At 38.8% G+C, this 20,919-nt stretch overlaps 1 protein-coding gene across 3 annotated transcripts; it reads right to left on the bottom strand.

Moving 5' to 3' along the window:
- Positions 1 to 1,545: 1,545 nt before the first annotated feature.
- LOC133336517 (uncharacterized) lies at positions 1,546 to 18,353 on the bottom strand. 3 transcript variants are annotated; one of them, XM_061544795.1, is made up of 12 exons: positions 18,174 to 18,353; positions 17,890 to 18,106; positions 13,781 to 13,852; positions 8,875 to 9,196; positions 7,593 to 8,802; positions 6,067 to 6,426; positions 5,546 to 6,003; positions 4,330 to 4,428; positions 3,951 to 4,261; positions 3,615 to 3,894; positions 1,808 to 1,975; positions 1,546 to 1,746 (listed from the first exon to the last, which is right to left on the bottom strand). In XM_061544795.1, the coding sequence occupies exons 1-12, from the start codon at positions 18,349 to 18,351 to the stop codon at positions 1,546 to 1,548; spliced, it is 3,876 nt and encodes a 1,291-aa protein (XP_061400779.1). In that variant the 5' UTR covers positions 18,352 to 18,353. The 3 variants fall into 3 exon arrangements, with proteins under 3 accessions (XP_061400779.1, XP_061400780.1, XP_061400781.1); XM_061544796.1 differs by lacking the exon at positions 13,781 to 13,852; XM_061544797.1 differs by lacking the exon at positions 1,546 to 1,746 and having other exon boundaries at positions 1,850 to 1,968; positions 3,605 to 3,894.
- Positions 18,354 to 20,919: the final 2,566 nt, after the last annotated feature.

Here is a 20,919-nt window from a genome sequence, read left to right as displayed (position 1 = left end):
CTTCAGTTTATCTATAAAGACTCCCTGGCCTCCAGTCCATCTATAAAAACATCTCGACCTTCAACTGAACTATAACGACTCGTCTATAAAGATCCCCTTCAGTTTATCTATAAAGACTCCCTGGCCTCCAGTCCATCTATAAAAACATCTCGACCTTCAACTGAACTATAACGACTCATTGACCTTCAGCTGGCCTGTGTAGACTCCCTCGCCTTCAACTGGTTTAAAACGACTCAGCTCGTCTATATAGATTCCCTGATCGCCAGTTGACCTCCTTCGGCTTGTATTACGTTATTGTGCAAAGGCATACAGACCCTCAGCTGCTCTAAAGGGGCCTTTGTATAACCTGACCTTCAGCTCGTCTACAAAGACTCGATTCAGCTCGCCAATAAAGACTCGCTTCAGCACGCCTATAAAGACTCGCTTCAGCTGGCCAATAAAGACTCCCTTCAGCTCGCCAATAAAGACTCGCTTCAGCTCGCCAATAAAGACTCGCTTCAGCTCGTTTATAAAGACTAGCTTCAGACTCGCTACTCTCAGCCGAGGACCGCCGGCAGTCATTCATAAAGACCCCTTTGCGATCAAAAATCTCTATCTTCCCAGATAACCCTAAATCTAAATCGGACAATGGGATACAGTTTTGAAACAATCAAAATTTTATTGCCTCTTAAAAAAAATAAAAAAAAATTGGTACATAGTGATGTTGTATATAACGACTAGATGTAAATATATATTTAAAAAAATAGGAGTAAAACAATAATAAAAAAATTTAGTGAGAGAGATTTTCAATATCATTGATGAAAATGTTAGAATGAAAGAGAGCAATTATCTTGTTTTTGTTGGATAATGTCATAAAATATTACAACAAATTGCAATATATATAATTGATAAACTTTTGATGTTGTTATGATGATAATGATATTCCGAAATACACTATAATGTATTTGTTGTTGTTGTTCATGTTTCCATGTATAAAGTTATTATGATTTCTGTATATATGTATATCTTCTTTGTTTTTGTTTTGTTTCGGTATGCATGTAAATGGAAATATATATTCTATATAAAGATGTATATTTTTTATATATATGAATATATATATTATATTTATATAACTATGTATCTATATATGGTAGAGAGAGGGGGAGAGTTAGAGTTTTATTTTGTTTAAAGTTAGTTTGTTTTTTTTTTTTTTTTTTGTTTTTAGAATTGTTCGGTAATGACTGTTCAAGTGCATCCTTTTCGAAAAGAGAACACTCGTTTATTTTCGCTTTACATTATTCTTAAGTGGGATTTTTTTCTTTGATCATTTTAATTTCATAGCAAACACATAAAAAGTGTTTTGGTTTTTGTTTTTTTGTTTATCTAATAAAAAGTAATAAAAAAGCAATTTACCATTAATTAACATTATTTTTTTTTCTTTTCTTTTTGGTTGATGATGACGACGACAATGGTTTGATTTTCACATGACGACGACGACGATACTTAGTAATATTCTTCGTAATCGTAGTAGTAATAATAATAATGCGGTCGGTACAACTATATTTTCTAAACTGTTGTACCGTATGGATTAAAGACAGCTCTTGAACTGTCCGTGTCTAAGGAGATATCCTCTGGACTGGCTAAATCTACGCGTACATTTGAATTTGTACGTCTACGGGCAGTTTGTGCTGCACCCCAATTACTTAGGGTCCAATGAAAACCAGAGCTGGGCGGTTGTTCTTCGGCAACTTTGACTTGGGTGCAAACCTGTGGATCAAACAGAAATGAAATTAATTTCGGAATATTCCATTTTAAAATGAAAATTTACCTCTCGATTTACACATGGCAATGTTTCGGTGCCATTACCAATACCCGAACCGGAACCGGTGGCTGAAGCTGATTCTCTTGTACTTCCTATACTACTGCTGGATGCCAGCGAATCATTACTGGATTCTGTTACGGCTCCACGATAATGAGCCACAGATTGAGCTACAGCCTGAAAAAATAATGGAGAGAAGAAAAACGATAAAAGTTTTTTTCTTTTTAGACTGAGGGGATTATTTATAGACGAGCTGAAGGGAGTCTTTAAAGATGAGCTGAAGGGAGTCTTTAAAGATGAGCTGAAGGGAGTCTTTAAAGATGAGCTGAAGGGGGTCTTTAACACTAGATTGCCGAGAGCAGTCATTTTGACGGTTTTTAAATTTCAAGTACAAAAACAATTGTGTATATTATGACTCAGCTTCTTAAAATTTGGTGACTTTTTCTACCACATAGAACTACGTTTATTAATCATAGTAGCTGCTTCCTCCCCTCTTTCATTCCCCGTATTCACATGTGCTATAACTAAATAGCCTAAAAGCGGTCATTTTGACCTTTTTGAAATATTAAATAATCAAACTACTTTTATTACTGTATAAAGTAAATTTCTTATATGACCAGATCGGTACAACAACATCGAAACCCGTTTGCTACTCTAGAAACACATACGAACACACAAATTGGGAAAAATTAATTTTATATTTCCAGTCGATTTCACTCTTAGAGTAAAGTCTTCCTCTTTTTTCGAACGTTTTGTCCGCGCTCTTATTTTTCAAAAGGGGAAACCCGAGAGCCCTACCACCGAAAACAAATAATAACAACGTTTTGTATGATTGTAAATAATGTAACAAATATTAAAAAAATAGTTTAAAAAAATTTCTTTACACAATAAAAAATTTTTTAGAATGAAGTCATTTTGACCGATTTTAGGCAATATAGGTATATACAAAATTCCCGTCTTTCTAGTGTTAAAGACGAGCTGAAGGGAGTCTTTAAAGATGAGCTGAAGGGAGTCTTTAAAGATGAGCTGAAGGGGGTCTTTAAAGACGAGCTGAAGGGAGTCTTTATAGACGAACTGAAGGGAGTCTTTATAGACGAGCTGAAGGGAGTCTTTATAGACGAACTGAAGGGAGTCTTTATAGACGAACTGAAGGGAGTCTTTATAGACGAACTGAAGGGAGTCTTTATAGACGAACTGAAGGGAGTCTTTATAGACGAACTGAAGGGAGTCTTTATAGACGAACTGAAGGGAGTCTTTATAGACGAACTGAAGGGAGTCTTTATAGACGAACTGAAGGGAGTCTTTATAGACGAACTGAAGGGAGTCTTTATAGACGAACTGAAGGGAGTCTTTATAGACGAACTGAAGGGAGTCTTTATAGACGAACTGAAGGGAGTCTTTATAGACGAACTAAAGGGAGTCTTTATAGACGAGCTGAAGGGTATTTTTATAGACGAGCTGAAGGGAGTCTTTATAGACGAGCTGAAGGGAGTCTTTATAGACGAGCTGAAGGTAGTCTTTATAGACGAGCTGAAGGGAGTCTTTATAGACGAGCTGAAGAGAGTCTTTATAGACGAGCTGAAGGTAGTCTTTATAGACGAGCTGAAGGTAGTCTTTATAGACGAGCTGAAGGGAGTCTTTATAGACGAGCTGGAGGAGCCTTTTCAACGTATTATTCGATTTAAAATGAATTCTTCGGTATTGAGAGGACATTAGGATGCTTTCCATGCTCTCTTTTCCTCTAGAAGTATTTCATCCATTGAAGGTCTTAAAAAATATTCAATCATGACGAGATTTGTATTGTACATCAACTTACCATTGCGTCACCACCCTGACAATCTTCTATTGATTTTAAAATCTCCCACACCAATTCCGAATCCAATGGTATGGGATGTTCAGCATCACGATTGTAAATATTAATCGCTATATGTACAGGATGCGGCACTGGCAGAGGTATTAGAAGTTTTTCGGTAACGCTCTTCTCATCCGTTTTCTTTTTCCATGGGCGCCATGGCTTTTTGGTTTCTGGTGTTTTTGTTTGTTGAGCTGCACGATGGGCACGTACGCGAGGTGTGGTCAAACCAACAGACATGTCCCTGAAAAAACAAAATACAAATTAATTTTCAGTTTATTTCAAATAAAAATCTCTTACCTCTTATCAGGCTTCCGGAAATTCAAGGTTATTCTTGATCTGGGATTAAATGCCGTCACCTCCAGAAATGGTAAATGTACCTGAACATTACCACGAGGAGCATAGACATTACCCAGCAAATCTAAACCCTTGGAACCAATAACATCGGTAGCATTCTGTACCATTTCGGTGTAACGTGATAGATCCAATGTCGGATGTGGTTCCAATTTGAAATGTGTATCGTTTTCTAAGAGTGGCGTTAGAAAATCTAAACTAAATATTTCCGTATAAATGAGACCGGCTAAACCGGGCCAATCGTTAACGGTTAGGCCCTTAAAATGGGGAAAAAGAAAAATAATAAGTCTTGAGAAATTTTTGCAGGTCAAAAGTTCGTTCTTACCTTATTATCCCAAAACTCCTCTTCACTAATGGATAATCTAGCTATAATATGAGACGGATAGTATTTCTCCAAGATATGGGCGGCAAGTTGTATGGCAATCTAAAGGAGAAAAAAGAGGAAGAAGAGGAAAAGAAAAATGAAAATTAGTAAATATACAGACAATATAATGTGGGTCCTTATAGACCACATAAAAGCCAAGAATCTTCGTATTCACATTTATTCACAAACTGAAAGCCGAGTTGTTAAAAAATACGAGGGCTCAAAATATTTAAAGGCGAGTTGAAGGACACCAAGTTTTAAAAGACACATTGGAAGTCAGAATGGGTCTATATTTGAGCTGAAGGTAGAGTTTTTTAGGCGATTTAGGATATGAATAGAGCCTGGAGGGATTCATTATAGGCGGGCTGAAGGAAGTATTTATAGACGAGCTAAAGACAGCTGAAGGGAGTCTTTACAGACGATCTGTTGTAAGTCTTTACAGACGATCTGATGGGAGTCTTTATAGACGAGCTGAAGGGAGTCTTTGTAGACGAGCTGTGAAGGGAGTCTTTATAGACGAGCGGTGAAGGGAGTCTTTATAGACGAGCGGTGAAGGGAGTCTTTATAGACGAGCGGTGAAGGGAGTCTTTATACACGAGCTGTGAAGGGAGTCTTTATAGACGAGCTGCGAAGGGAGTCTTTATAGACGAGCTGCGAAAGGAGTCTTTATAGATGAGATGGTGGGAGTCTTTATAGACGAGCTGAAGGGAGTCTTTAAAGACGAGCTGAAGGAATTCTTTAAATACGATTTGAAAGGAGTCTTTATAGGCGAGACGAGATGAGAGGAGACTTAATAGACGAGATAATGGGTTTCTTTATGATTGAACTGAAGGTCAAGGAGTCAGGAAGACCTTATATACGAACTAAAGTCGTGAAAGTTCAGGCTTTTCAGATAAGTTCACGGCGAGAAATTATACGAATAAGAATGGCTTTATATGGTACATATTTCAGAAGATTTGGAATATTGAATATGGCCTTCGTCTGACGATGAAATTTATTATTCTTCGAAGACCTTCTGTTGATATAATAAGAACATTTACTATGATGCTCAATAGCAAAATGTGTTTCAATATTTAAAAGAAGCGATTAAGCGATCAATCTAGCCAAATAAAGCTGCTGTTGAACTACAATTGTTATTCCAAACAAATTTGCAAGCAAATCAAATTCCATGTCCTACCTTTAATTCCTTTGTGGTTAATTTAATACGCGATTTCACCTGAGACGTTAAATTTGTCTGTAGTTCACGGCGACGTTTCACCAACTTTTCATGTAGCGTTGCGGTCAAATCCTGAGCCTCACGATCCAATGCCAAATAGGGTCCAGTTTTTGAAAGTTGCGCCGAGAATGGGCCAAAACATGCTTCAACAAATTGTGAGAAATCTTTTTGTGGCGTCAAAATAATCCTCTCCATGGCATGTTGATATGCTTGCAACTCATCCAATTCCATTTTTGCTTCAAAGGCTGCCAATGCCTGTTCGGGGCGGATAACAAAGTAGTAATCTAATGCCAAGCCGGGACCAGCAATACGTTTCACTACTAAACTATCCGAAGCTGGAATACGGCCACATTTCTTAATGAACAAATGGAAAGTAAGGGAATCCCAGAACAGGCGCAGCGAATAGCGTATAACACCGACTGAAAAGAAGAATATTTTATTATTTTTTGTATATATTATATTGAGTTTAGTTTGATGCTCACCTATTAGTATTATACCCGATACCAGGGGACACACAACACTGGCCACAAACACCGCCACAATCGGTTGTATACAACCCTGTATTAGGATATTCCATATCAGTGCCTCCAGCAGTATGCAATAACGATTACGAGTATTATCCGGTGAATCGAGATCATAAATTAATATCATATAGATGTGCAGCAGTATAGTGAAAACGGGTATCCATAATGGGGCAGTTAAGGCAAGTAGAATACTTAAGAAACTCGTGGCCAAACAGAGAAGTGGAAAGGCGAACAATATAACCACCGTCCCGAGAAATCCTTTCACGAAATAATTCCAAACACGATTTAGGTTGCGTGTAAACCCTTTGCCAATAAAGCCTGGAAAGAAGACGGATGAAAAAAATATTAGCAATGAGAAGAAGAAGAAAAAATGACTAAGGTTGAATATAAATTAAAACAAACTGCAATAACCCTCAAAGCAGTATTAAGAGTAGCGGTAGATGGAGTTCTTATAAAAGAGCTGACAGATGTCCTCGAAGACGTCCAGAATGGAGTATGTATATACGACCTGAAAGTGAGGTAGTCTGTTTAGAATCGATGAAGACCAGGGTGTCGGTATAAAGTAACCCTCTCGCTCATGAAGACTCCATGACCTTCGGCTTGCTTATAAAGACCTCCTGACGTTCATTTCGTGTATAAAAACTTCCTGATGTTCAATTCGTCTATAAAGACTCCCTACACTTCAACTAGACTAAAATGACTCTCTGACCTTCAGCTCATCTAAAAAGATCTGTAAAAACTTCCTGGACTTTAGATTGTCTATAAAGATTCCCTGAAGGCTACCTAACCTTCAGCTCGCTCGTTCATGACCTTCAGGTCGTCTTAAAAGTCTCCCGGACCTTAAAGCACATTTGTATAGGTTCAGGCCGTCTATAAAGGCTCCCTTAAGGTCGCCAGTAAAGGTTTTCTTCATTTCATCTATAGAGGCTCCCTACAATTTATCTATAAAAACCTCCTCAAGCTTGCCTGTAAAAACTCCTTCAGCTCGCCTATAAAGGCTCCCTTTAGCCCGCCTATAATGGCACCCTTTAGCTCGCCTATAATGGCTCCCCCCTTAAGCTCGCCTATAAAGGGCCCTTTAGCTCGCCGATAGAGACTCCCGCTTGTCTAGAAAGACTCACTGCCGTTCATTTATAAAGACCGTTCTTATATAAAGACTCCTCTCCGATAAATACACCCTTCCGCTCTCCGATAAAGACACCCTTCCGTTTTTCGATAAAGACAGCCTGCCACTCGACTACAAAGACTCCCTTCATCTTATAAAGGTTCACTTCAGCTCGGTAATAAAGGCCTCCCTTAGCTGCCTATAATGACTCCATAAAACAGCGGAAGGCTGTTCATCTCGTCTTTAAAGTATTTAAAGGTTCCTTCCGCTATTTATAAAACTTTCTTTCGCTGTTTATAAACTCTTCTTCTCCATTTTAGCTCCTCTTAAAATTTTCTTTATATTTTTTTCCAAAAATATTCAAAAAATGTCCACCTACCCGTATCCGGTTCCGTTTCGAAATGTGTTCTCGACTTTGATATGTGACGCCATAATTCGATTAACCTTGAAGCCATAGTCTGTGTTATGCTTGTCTTGCGCGGAAATAGAGTTCCATTTATTTGCGATAGTTCTAAATCAGGCATGAAAGGCTTAACACAGAATAGGGCTCTCAGACTCAGGGGGCTACACCAGGGCACCAGGATGCCCAGCAAAAACATCATATTCCATGTCCAACACCAAGTTCGTTGCATTAGATTCAATAGACGCCAAAATGGCCATCGAGTACTGGTTGTCCGTATGATTTCCTTTTCCACTAAAAATACCGGTTGCGAGGGATCTGAACGGGGTGTTACAATCGATGTGGCCTGTTGACTTATTACCGTCGGTATTATATCTGATTGTCCTTGAAAATTCCTCTTGATTATCCATGACTTTGGTGACCATATGCGGCAGGCCCATTGAAAGCTACGCGTTGGAGTTTTGGCATTTTTCAACTCCTTAAGGAGAACCGGTTCGCGTTCCTTCATAAAGGCCAAATCACGACTTAGGAAATAGGCGGTTTGATGGAGATTTTGTTTGGTACACATTTTCAGTGCCTCCTCATGTGCCGACCAGGCAGATTTCGAAAGTTTTGATTGCTCAGCGTGACGCAGTTTGGCCCTTAACCATGGTGCAACTCTTGAGAGTACGGCATGATCATTGGCCAAACATTTTTCGTGATCTTCACGTGAGCGTTTGATGTCATTTTGTACCTTCTCCACGGCCTTATACATGATGACCACTGCCTGGGCCTGTTGTACCAATAGTTCGGGTATGCCATGACCCAACTCTGCCAATTTGGGATTATTCATTATCGAAGTGTAGACCCTTTGGAGATATTCTTTCATAACAGCCTCGTTGACTTCCTCTTCGATTTCCTTGTCGGTCAATTTTTTATCTCTTAATTCGCCTATCAAACGTTCACGGAAATGTAGAAACCAACCACGGGTTTCACGTTCCAGAATGCCAATTAAAATGGGCAATGCCTTGCGCATGATATCGCGACAAAAGAGACGTAAATCAATTTCTTGTCCTTTCGGCGTGAGGAATAGATATGGCACTGGCTGTGAACTTTCACAGCTATTGAAATCGAATTTCTCCATGGTGGCGCGGCGTAACATTTTGCGGACATACGAACACAGACCGTCCAAGCAATCTTCGAATTCGGGCTGCCAAAAGAGAAAAAAAAAGAGAAAATATTACATTTCAAAGAAAGAAAGGGGGAGGAATATCCTGCTTACCCTACACACAAGTTCGGCAATTAAAAATCGACACCTCTCCTCCTTGATTTTATAGTCCAAATTATGGGCCAACAACGCCGGCACTCCAATGAACATATCAACCAATTTGATGAGACCACGCAGCAGAGCGTGGATTGCGTGATAAACGGAGAAGAAATGTGAAAATATTCGTCCACGAGCGGTGATTACCAAAAATCTTGCTGCCAAAGCTAAATCGCTTAGAAAGGAATCATGGGCCCGCAATGTTCCCTTTTGCAGCAGTTGTGACAAACGCCACTTGTGAACCTGACCCGGAAAGTGTAGACTAGGCACATTAAATTCTCTGTGGGGAAGGGGGAAACAAATACAAATTAGTTTTGATAAATTTAAAGAGAGAGAGGACGGAGAAAAGAGTCTTTAAATATGAGAGTAAAATTTAACTAACATGCATTTGGGATTTTAAAGCTCGGCTAGGCTACTCAAGCATAATATTTTTGCCGGAATTTTTTTTATTAATATTTAAGCAATAAATTTTCAACAAATTGAAAAAAAATTTAAATTGAAAACACAAATAATGTCCACATGAAATTACAATGAAAGATAGGGAGAGAATAAAGTGTTTTTTTATTTTTGGTTTTTGGGGGGCGGTGGTTGGGTATGATATGTTAGTTTATTGGTTGCCACTAGTTGTTAATTAGGGGTCCACGGAAGCTTGAGTTTCTTTGGGAAAAATTACAAATTGATTGCAATAAGGACTTCGAAGTTGTATGTTAGAAAAACACAAACAAACTGGAGATAGTTTTCAGAAACGACAAGAAGTCAGTCTTTAGAGACTATCAGGAGAGATACTTTAGTAGTGAGTCTTCAGAAAAGATCTATAAATACGTCTTGCTTCTAAAAAAGACTGTCTTCAACTTGTCTATGAATATTCCCTCAAATTCGTATCTAAAAATACTCCATTTCGGCTCGTCAAAAATAGGTTCACTTCATTTCGTCAATAAAAACTCCCTTCAGCTCCTCTAGACTGAGCCTGTGGCGGGCATGTAGGTTTCTGAACTGAAGCATCGTCTTCGAAATTAATTTCGACTGCAATATCTTAAGTCCGAAGCCTTTATTTGATAAGAACTTATACCAAAGAAACTCAACTCCCCTGATTATTGTTTTATTAATGTTTTTTTATTTTATTTTTATTTATAAATAATTAATAGGACTATTTTGTTTGGGGTTAGTATGTTGTGATTTGTTTTTAGTTAATTGTATTAGTTGATAGTAGTAGTACAAATTGTATAAGACAACACATATATAAACAAATAGACAATTATAAATTTACACATAATCTAACATACAAAAGGATAAAATATTTTTGGCATGCAATTTTTTTCGGAATTTGATTTATAAAACAAAAAAAAAATTTATTAATATAGACAATACTTCCAATGAATTTTTGAACTGAAAAATTCCTAATAGAATTCTTACATCATTATGGATACATAATCTTGATTGGCGTAAATCGATTTTCATAAGTAAATACACCGAAGCCGATCTTAAATTCGAAAATTTCTATTGTACCTCACTCACGGATATCCCTATAAGAAATTTCCAGTGTTTTTTAAATCTTTACACTGTTTTAGTCATTCCAACGATGCGATGAGCGAATATGGATGTGGACCACTACCTTGCAGCAGCCAATGTTCGCACTCGTCTTAATGTAGCAGCAAATGTGCCATCAACATGGAAACTCGACGCCAACACCGCTCAAATTACCCACCTGCTTGATGAATGCTTTTCTTGTCCTGATAATAATATAGAAGCACAATGGCAAAGAATTGCCTACTCTCGAGGGAGAACTATCAGGAGAAAAGGAGAAACGTATTTTCAGAAGAAAAAGAAGGAAGAACCAGAAAAACGTAAACGGGAGCAATTAGAAATATAAAGTAGTCGTGTGTGCAGGCACATACTCCCGTAGAGATGAAGATGAAAATCTGGCGAACAGTTACAGATAGCGTGTGGAGGATCTGGAAGGAACATTTTGAAAAACTTTTGGTATCAAATAGTGGCGGTGAAGAAGATACTCCAGAACGTATAAGATATGATGGTATAGATTGTATACCATTGTATTGATTGTATACCAATATGAGGTCAAAATAGTAATCAATCGGCTGAAGAATAATAAAGCAGTAAGTGCCGATGCGTTACCAGCCGAACTATTTAAGATCGAAGCTGGTCAGTAGCATTCACCAGTTGATTAGAACAATTTGGCTAGAGGAATGTATGTATGCCCAATGATTGGAACACACAGGATGCAGAGCTGTGACCGGTGCACAAAAAAGGAGACAAAACAATATGTGTCACTTATAGAGAAATAAGTCTCCTTCCCATTGAATATAGAGTGTTATCCAGCATGATGTGCTAAACGAATGAAGCCTATGGTCAATGATATATTGGACCATACCAATGTGGCTTCAGGCCTGGCAAATCTACCATTGACCGGATTTTCACTCTGCACTAAATCCTTGAAAAGACCCATGAAATTCACATCGACACATTCCACATATTCGTCGACTATAAAGCTGCATTCGACAGGCCTAACCGTTCAGAGGTATTTAAAGCCATGTCGGCGTTCGGTATTCCTGCAAAATTAATACGGTTATGCAAGATAACTTCAATTGGCACAAGGTCAGCACTTAAAGTCGGAAAGGACCTCTCGAAATCCTTTAATACCGAACGAGGAATCAGACAAGGTGACAGTTTGTCGTGTGATCGTTTTAACATTCAGCTGGAAAAGGTCATACGAGATGCAAAGGTGATCAGAATGGAACTCTGTACATTGTAAACAACACATGTTACTCGCCTACGTCGATGACATCGATATAATGAGTTGAACAAATTGAGAAGGAGTCAAATTGAGAGTAAATGGCGAGAAGACGAAGCTGATGGTATCAACGTGCAAGACGTCCAGTAGACTCAGACCAACTGTGGAACTTTTGAACTACAGCTTCGAGGTAGTGAACGAGTTTATATAACATGTTACCGCCATAAATAATACAAATGACATCAGTTTTGAAATTCGGATTAAGTAAGCAATTTAGAAACAAGGCCAGCTCTCGCCAGACCAAACTCACAATCTATAAAACGCGGATACTACCCGTGCTCAGAAGCATGTGTACTTGCGCAAGCAGATGAGGCAGCTCTTGGAGTGTTTGAGAGAAAAATTCTCCGAAAGATCTATAGGCTGATCTGTGAATATCGCCGTCGAATGAACCATAAGTTGTACCATCTTTTCTCGGACATCCACATAGTCAGACGTATCGAACTGCAGCGACTACGTTGACTAGGTCATGTTGTGAGAATTGGATTGGAGAATGCCACAGCTCAAAAGGCACATGAAAGCGATACAACTGATAGTTCACTTAGAGGGGAAAGGCCACGAATTCCAGGCATAGATCAAAAGGAAGACAACATTTCGGAACATGGAAGAGTTGCGCATAAGACCTACGCGCCTGGAAATTTATTTTTTTTTTTAAACTGGGCTTATAGAACGAATGTTCGTCACAAGCCAGCTAAATATGTATGTAAAATCTTCACACTTTGTGGGTAAGGTACCCCCAAAGAAGTGCTCTCATATAATCTATATTTAAATGTGATATAGGTTTAGTAAAAGTACTATTTGTTAAATTTTGACAATTTTTTGATGGACTTGACTTGATAGTCTTCTTTAAGTTTGGAACAAATCGGAATCTCCTTTGAGAGTTACCGTAAGACACAGGCAAATTTTTTGAATCGAATTTGTTCAAAAGGCTCTTGCTGTCGAAAACCGGTATTTTGTATTACACTTGTGGGTTTAAACATTTTACTAAGTAATTTAAGAAATCAATTTACAGCCAGCCAATTAAATTGGAAACAATATAATCTAAGCAGGGTACGCAAAAATTCGTTCGCGAATGAATTAAAATACATTCTTTTCGTTTTGTGCTCATTTTACGAAAGAATTTATGGCGATAAATACTTTACCAAACGAGCATTAGCCAAAGAATATTCGCAAGCACATAACAAACGAGTGAGAGCACACAACAACGATCGTTCGTTTCGTTTGGTGGTTGAAATTCTTTCTGACATTATCTCACGAATGAAAACAAACATTCCCGAATTAGTTTATGATATTTTTGTTTGTTGTTGTTTTTAACAGTGCTCGCGAATATTTGTTTTTTTTTTTTTTTTGAGTTTTTCAAAAGATCAATTCTTCAGCATCAAATGCTCGCGAACGAATCGATGACGCTTACAGCGAAAACATTCGAATTCTCGCCGTGATCATTCGTGAGAAAGAGCTTATTTTAATCATTCATCGCACCCTGAATCTAAGTGAGGTACCACTATCAATTACCCATTCATATATGAAAAATATTGATTCAAAATTAGAAATTAGTTTGATTAGAATTTTACGCAATTAGAGTCTAAGTAAAGATAAAATAATTTTAAACTGGATAGATCAATTACTTGAGCGCTATCCGACATGTTATTTTCGACATTTGAATAAAAAATAGATAATTTTACATGTTTCGCCCAGTATTCCCACACATATAATTAATACATTTACTACCTAATAATTTATAACAATAACATATATATATATATATATATATATATATATAAAACAAACAATTATCTGACTAATAATTTTTGTATATATGTAATAAACGAAAAAAAAAACTAAAACACAATTAAACACTTAAAAAGAATTACATAAAATTATATTATATGTTAAAAACATTTATGTATGGGGGAGATATATTAAACATTTCTGTTTTAATTTTAGTTTTCTGTTTGTGTTATATATATGGTTTAATAAAAATATATGTTTTTATTTAAAATTAAGAAAAAAAAAAAGAAAACTATTTTTTTATTTGATTAGTTTGTTAATTGTATTTACCCATTTTTACGTATGGTTTCCAATTGTTCCAAAGTTAATTTCTTGGGTTTTCCATATTTGTCCTTTTGTAAGCTATTTGTTTGGTTTGTTAATTGATTTGGATTTAATTTTTTGTGGTTTCAGTTTCAGTTTCGGTATTCGTATTTTTTGTTTTGGTTTTTGTTTTGTGATATTAAATTTTTGTTGTTGTTTGTTAATGTAAAATTAGGAACATAAACAATATACGGATTGATTGTAAGTAATAGTAGTAGTTGTTGTGTTTGTGAATTTTTTTGATATATAAAAAAGAGAATATGATTTACGATATATTGATATTTTATATAATTTATTTTTTTCAGTTCAGTATTGTTTGAAAGTAAAGATGATAATGAGGATGATGATAATGATGTTTTTTTTTGATAAGTAGGTGGGTGATGATGAATGGTGAGATGAGGTGAAATGAGGTGAGATTAAGTGAAAGTGAGTTGGTACCATGGTTAATGTATGTGTGGTGATGATGATGTGAGGTGAGTTTTAAGACACATGCAAATTAGATGAAGCATTAAAAAACTAAAAATTAATTATTTTAGCAGAAAAACAAAATTAATTAATAAATTAAATCAAAATAAAAATATTTTTTATTCTAAAAATAGATGGGCGTTTTAAAAGCTTAAGTTGGAACCTTGCTGATGAGCTAGCACAAATAGTTTAAAAAAATCTTTTTTAATGTATGTGAAAATAAATTGATAAGTACATGGAAAAACTGTATAACAATAGTTCCACGGCAGAACCAGCAAGAATCTAAGTTTACAAACATACATAACTGGAGTGGCAGCCGCTGGCCGAGATGAATGGGGCAATCGGAAGCTTATTTTACACAATATGCTGAGATGACCGACGTTGGCCGAGTAAGATTCGGGTCGTTTCGGATCGTAGACCCCTCTGTCGTGGAACCGATTGGTTTTTTATTGGAGGGCAATAACCGTCTGGTGCTAAGGAATTTCAATGTCCACCATGAGTTATGTCATTCCGTCCTAGGTAATGACCAGAAAGGAACAGTGCTGGTAGAGCAAATTGATAGCTCCACGTTCTGTATGGTAAATGAGGATGCCCCCAACAGAATAAGGGGAGAGTGTCACAGTTCGCCAAACATAGGCATTGTGTCACCAGGTCTGATAAATGACCTCAACTGGCAGCCCGTAATTTCTCATGACTCAGTCCACCTCCCCATAATCGTCTATATTAGCAGACCGCCTGATTTCATCATCTCTTAACGCCGCACTTTCCTCAACCATAGGAAATCCAACTGGCAAGGATTCAGAGAGTTCACCAGCCAGCGTTTCAGAGAACTGTCCATTCCTTCTGATGTACGGATAGCAGAAAGGAAATTCCGAAGCATCATTACAGCTGCAGCTGCTAGATTTATAGCTTCTGGTCGAATATCCGAAATGAAACCTGTTTTCCCAGCAGAAACAGTTGGTCTAACAAATGAGCATGATGAGCTCCGTCGATCTAACCCAGCAGATCCTATGGCCAGGGAACTTACGTTGGAGGTCAGCAGATTAGTCGCGGAGCATAGGAGCAATAAATGGTTGGAGCACCTGAAGAATTGCAACATTGGTATCGGAGTAAGTAAACAGTGAGCAACGGTTAAGTCGCAATCAAACCCTGGTAAGAAGGATGATAGGACCTCAGTTACATTTAAAGACGAAACTGTGACTGATATCGCCATATAATAATACCATGAGTTGTACCAGCTATTCACGGACATCGACATTGTTAGACGTATTGAGCTGCAGCGACTATGTTGGCTAGGTCATGTTGTGAGAATGGATGAAGATGACCCAGCCCAGAAGGCATATAAAAGCGAAACAGCTGATGGTTCACACAGAAGGAGAAGGTCACGAATACGATGGAAAAATCAAGTGGAAGACAACATTGCCGAAAATGGTCTTTCAAATTGGAAAAAACTGCGCAAAAGACCGACGCGCCTGGAAATGTTTTTTAAGCTCGCCTTATGGAATAAAAGTTCTGTCACAAGCCAGATAAGTAAGTAACTGTGACTGACCCGAAGAGATGCGCGAGTTATTTCAACCGACAGCTTGTCGAGCATCCCGAGAACGACAGGGCTAAGAGAAGAGTACTTCGTTGTATAAGATCTCTTCCAGCCGAGGAGGTACCACCCCAGTTCACGATGGATGGTGTTGCATATGGCATCCGTAACGCGAAGTCATCCAAAGCGTTGAGCCCTGACGGAATATCCATGTATACGCTGAAGCAGTTGGAAAAGCGAGGAGTCGAGTACTTGACCAACGTCCTTAACTTGTCAATAGCCAGCCACGTCGGTCCCTAAGCCTGGACAATGGCAAGGATGCCAGCAAAGGTGAATCTTACACGCCGATATCACTTTTGTCGCCAGTAGCTAAGACACTTGAGGCATCACTCCTCCCCAGAATTAGAGAAAGCGATCCTGTTGTGAATCATCAACATAGATTCCGTAATCAACACAGTACAACAACAGCGTTGCACGCCATCTCCACACATATAAGTGGAGAACTTAACCAGTACCGGCCGTGCTATAGAAAAGTGTTGGTAGCGCTTGACCTGTCAAAAGCCTTTGATACTGTCAACCAAGCCACACTATTTGAGGACGTCGAGATCACTTCCCTCCGGTCGAGTTTAAAACGTTGGATAATCAACTATATGTGTGGACGCCAGTCGTACATGGAGTTCCGGAACAAGACATCCAAGCAACGTAGAGTTAAACAGGGCGTTCCCCCGGGTGGAGTGATTTCTCGGGAACTGTTTAACCTCTACCTTCACGGTATTACACGCCCTCCGGACGGCATAGAAATCGTCACATATGCAGATTATTGTACTATCATGGCGTCGGGTCCCATTATTGAGGATATATGTGTGATCCTTCCCTTACGTCAGCGTAGCAATATGCTTTCGTTGCAGTACCAGCTCGGGTGACTCAGGGACAATCTTTCCAACCATCATATGGTGTATGAGACTCCACCACCAGGCGTATCAGAAAGGATCAGCATGACCGGATACAGAATGAATGCCGTCCTCGGAGCTCACCCACCACCCATAGCCGCTGAAGAACCAATTACGTTCAGGCTGATGCAGTCGTTTTAATTCGTATTGGGCACGGATTAATGACCAGATGCAGAATGTCTGCCCAGCATGTGGTACTGGCCCGCATACCACTCTGCACTTATACAATTGCCCAGCGAAATCTACTCGTTTTACTCCTGAAGATCTGTGGGTTGCAGCCAGTGGAAGTAGCTGTATTTCTTAACTTGGAGACTGAACCAGATTGAAACTATATTCATATAAACTACTACAACAACAACAACTAATTTTACAAATGGATTGGGTAGTTCTCTAAAGCGACAATTCGTGAAATCTCTGAAACCTTTCCAATTGGCTTTCGAATGGTTAAAGAAAATAAGATGTTCAGAGGTTATGAGTTCGGGTGGTCTGTTTATGGATAGGATAGAAATGGTGGTGGGTACATCCTCATTTACAGTGTATTGAAATGCTAAAAACCAAGATGAAAATTATTGGTGATTATGGACTTCCTGCTTCGGATCGTAGACCCCACTGTCGTGAAATCCACTATATGCTTTGGTGATAGAATTTGTACAAAGGTCTTGGTGGTTTCGTATAATTGGAGATTCATCAAGGTGTTCTAAACACACTCTTAATTTCCTAACCATTCCATGGTTTAATTCTGTTTCAGGTAATTAATAAAATAGGGCCTGCCTTATACAAAGGATTTTGACTATTTTAATTTCCCACCTTTAGGTGTCTGTGCTCGAATTTATTTAGGCACACACATTTATTTTCACATACAATTTAAGACTTGAAGGTAGCTGTATAATAGATATAATTTTTCAATCTTGGATCCTTAAATGGGTATTTCAATGTTTTTTTTAATTTAAATTTATATTATTTGTTAATTTTATACTTTATTTTTATTATTTAAAGACTTTAGCCTTATAAGCAAAAAATTAATAAAAAATTAAAGCGATATAAATTAAAAAACAAAAACAACAACTCAAAAGAAGTGGCATAGTTTAAGGATGACAATTTTTGTAAATTAAATTTTCCACTCTTACCCATTTTCACGCAATGATTTCAATTGGGAATTGGTGAGGCGACGTGGTTCACCCGTACCATCTGTGGCTACGGCATCCAATTCATCGAACGGCGGTGCTATAAATAGATCACGTAAATTGATGGGACGGGTTTTGCGATTACCCACAGTGTTTGAGCCATTATTGCCACCCGAGCCGCCTAAAGTTAAGGCAGCGGCCGATAATGGTTGGGGAAGAACTACAAAAAACAACAATTATTTTCCCATTAACAAAATTTATAAAATTAATTTTCAAAATATATTTACCAATTGGAAATGTTTTCCAGTGATACAAAAATTGTTCGGCAACCGTTTTTATTTGCTGTACCAATTGTTCAACTTCAGCTGGTGCTCCCACAAGATTAACGGTAAATTGTACAGGTTCACGTTCTGGTCCAGCCAGTGTTAATGGACGCAGCTGTTGGGCCGATGTACTATTGCTCATAGGCATTTTCTTGTTGTTTCGTTCGTGTCTCAATTGTGTTCCAATACTTTATGACTATTTTTCGTATTTTTAACCAATTTCTTTGTTATCCGAACAACCCAATTGCCTGTTTTGGTGTTCTTCTACTTCTTTTCACATAGGGTTTGCCATGATTTTTTGTTTTTTTGGGGTTTGCTTTCTCTTTGGAAATTTGGCTTTCAAGCTATTCAAATCTGTAATGAAAGAAAGAGTAACATTAATATTAATTTTATAGAACCCTAAACCTTTACGGTTGCGGCTACAACGAGTGACAAGTTCCCCTGGTCCCCCAAAGTAGTAACAAGATTTAGGTCAACTCCTAGGGGAGTTGCCAATCTCCTACTAGGCGCGTCTTCCCGGGTGGCGAATTGGAAGGGGGTCTCCATGATGTGCAGAGTGAAACTGACCTAGGTCATCTAGGTCAACTTTTCTCTGCACTCCGTGTAATGGAAAAATAGCTCCAACTTAGCATTATAATAAGTTGATGTTTCGGAGGAAAAAAGCTACTCGGTAGATGAATCAGGACGAATAAACCTCGCTGCCGTCTTTAGTACACAAAGTTGGAAATTTGTTACTTCTGAAGATATGTCGACCTAAATCCAAATTAAATTAGAGAGAAAAATTAGATTGTAGGCGACCTGAGAATCTTGGCTGGGTGGCTCACTAAGAACTAGAACCGTGTGTCCCCTCATGATACCAGGACAATCTTCATCGGCTGAACCAAATTTTGTCGATGAATACCTGATTGATTATTTTTGTCAACAACAGGTTTCCACCGTCCAGGCACACAGTTGAGATCTTCATAATCTATAGGGAGAAGTCCTAAGGTACAAGCGTGAACTGTACCAGATCCATAGGCAGTGGACCAATATTGGTTGGCACCCTGTCGCAGTTCTCAGTGCGGCATTCTGACAGGTCTGAATACTTTTCCTTTGCTTATCACTAGTATTCGCATACCACACTGGAACCGCTTAGCCTGCCACAGACCGACCGATCGCTTTGTAAGAGGTCAACACAGATTCCTTATCTGCGCCCAAAGTGCTGCCGACAAGCGACTTGAGTACCTTGTTCCTACTTTTCAGCCTATCGCAGATAGCTGTGGTTTGCATGGACGATTTAAACATACTGTCGAATGTGACCCCGAGTATGTATTTAGGGGGTAGTTGGTGGTCGGAATTGTATACCCTTGGCCTGCACATTCATTCTCATCTCCGCAGTCCATGTAGTGAATAATGTGGCTGACGACTTCGTGGTGGATATTTTCATATTTCTCGCTTTAAAGAAGGCTGCTAATTCGACGAGATAGTCGTTTAACCTCACACATATGCCCTCAACAATGGGACCCAACGCCATAATCATACAATCATCTGCATATGTAACGATTTCTATGCCGTCCGGAGGGCGTGGAATACTGGAAAGGTCGAGTTTAAACAGTTCCGGAGAAATCATTCCACCCTGGGGAACTCCCTGTTTAACTCTACGTTGTTTGGAATTCTTGTTCCCGAACTGCACGTACGATTGGCGTCCACACATATAGTTGATTATCCAACGTTTCAAACTCGGCCGTAGGGAAGTGCTCTCAATGTCCTCAAATAGCGTGGCATGGTTGACAGTATCAAAGACTTTTGATAGGTCAAGCGCTACCAATACTGTCATATCGCACGGCCGGTTCTGGTTAAGTCCTCGACTTATATGTGTGGAGATGGCGTGCAACGCTGTTGTTGTACTGTGTTGCTTACGGAATCCATGTTGATGATCCACAACTGGATAGCTTTCTCTAATGCTGGGGAGGAGTAATGCCTCAAGGGCCTTCGCTACTGGCACTCTGTAGCAGTCATCAGGTCAGAATACTTCTCCATTGGGTATCGCTAGTGTTCGCTGGCCACACTGGAAACGCTTAGCTTGCCACAAACCGATTTATCGTTTTGTAAGAGGTCAGTCAACAAGGTTTTCTTATCTGCGCACCAAGTACTGCCGGCAAGCGACTTGAGGACCTTGTTCCTACTTTTCAACTTATCGCAGATAGCTGTGATTTTCGCGGACGATTTAAACATACTCTCGAATGTGACCCCGAGTATTTTGGGGGTCGGAATTGTAAGCCCCTCGGTCTGCACATTCAACAGCATTCTCATCTCCGCAGTCCATGTAGTGAATAATGTGGCTGACGACTTCGTGGTGGATATTTTCATATTTCTCGCTTTAAAGAAGGCTGTTAATTCGACGAGATAGTTGTTTAGCCTCACACATATGTCCTTCTTACTAGGGTTCGAGAGCGACTTAACCGTTTCCCACATTTTACTCACTCCGGTAACGATGTTGCAACTCTTCAGTTGATTCAACCATTTATTTCTCTTGTGCTCCGAGACTAATCTGCAGACCTCCAACGTAAATTCCCTGACCATGGGATCTGCTGGGTTAGATCGACGGAGTTCATCACGCTCATTTGTTAGACCAACTGCTTCTGTAGGGAAATCAGGTCTCGTTTCGGGTATTCGACCAGCAGGTATAAATCTAGCGGCTGCAGCTGTAATGATGCCTCGGAATTTCCTT

The sequence above is a fragment of the Musca vetustissima genome, unplaced genomic scaffold, assembly GCF_032173495.1.
Source record: "Musca vetustissima isolate MV318-11 ecotype Yass unplaced genomic scaffold, APGP_CSIRO_Mvet_v1 utg136851, whole genome shotgun sequence".
Classification (NCBI taxonomy): domain Eukaryota; kingdom Metazoa; phylum Arthropoda; class Insecta; order Diptera; family Muscidae; genus Musca; species Musca vetustissima.
The sequence above is the reverse complement of the archived record's forward strand: the minus strand, read 5'-3'. Positions and strand labels throughout refer to the sequence as shown.

Coding starts and splice junctions, on each gene's coding strand:
- LOC133336517 (XM_061544795.1), bottom strand. CDS start 18,351: ATGAGCAATAGTACATCGGCCCAACAGCTGCGTCCATTAACACTGGCT. Junction 6,427..7,592: donor CGAAACGGAACCGGATACGG/GTAGGTGGACAT, acceptor TCTTCTTTCCAG/GCTTTATTGGCAAAGGGTTT. Junction 3,895..3,950: donor TTCCGGAAGCCTGATAAGAG/GTAAGAGATTTT, acceptor TTGTTTTTTCAG/GGACATGTCTGTTGGTTTGA.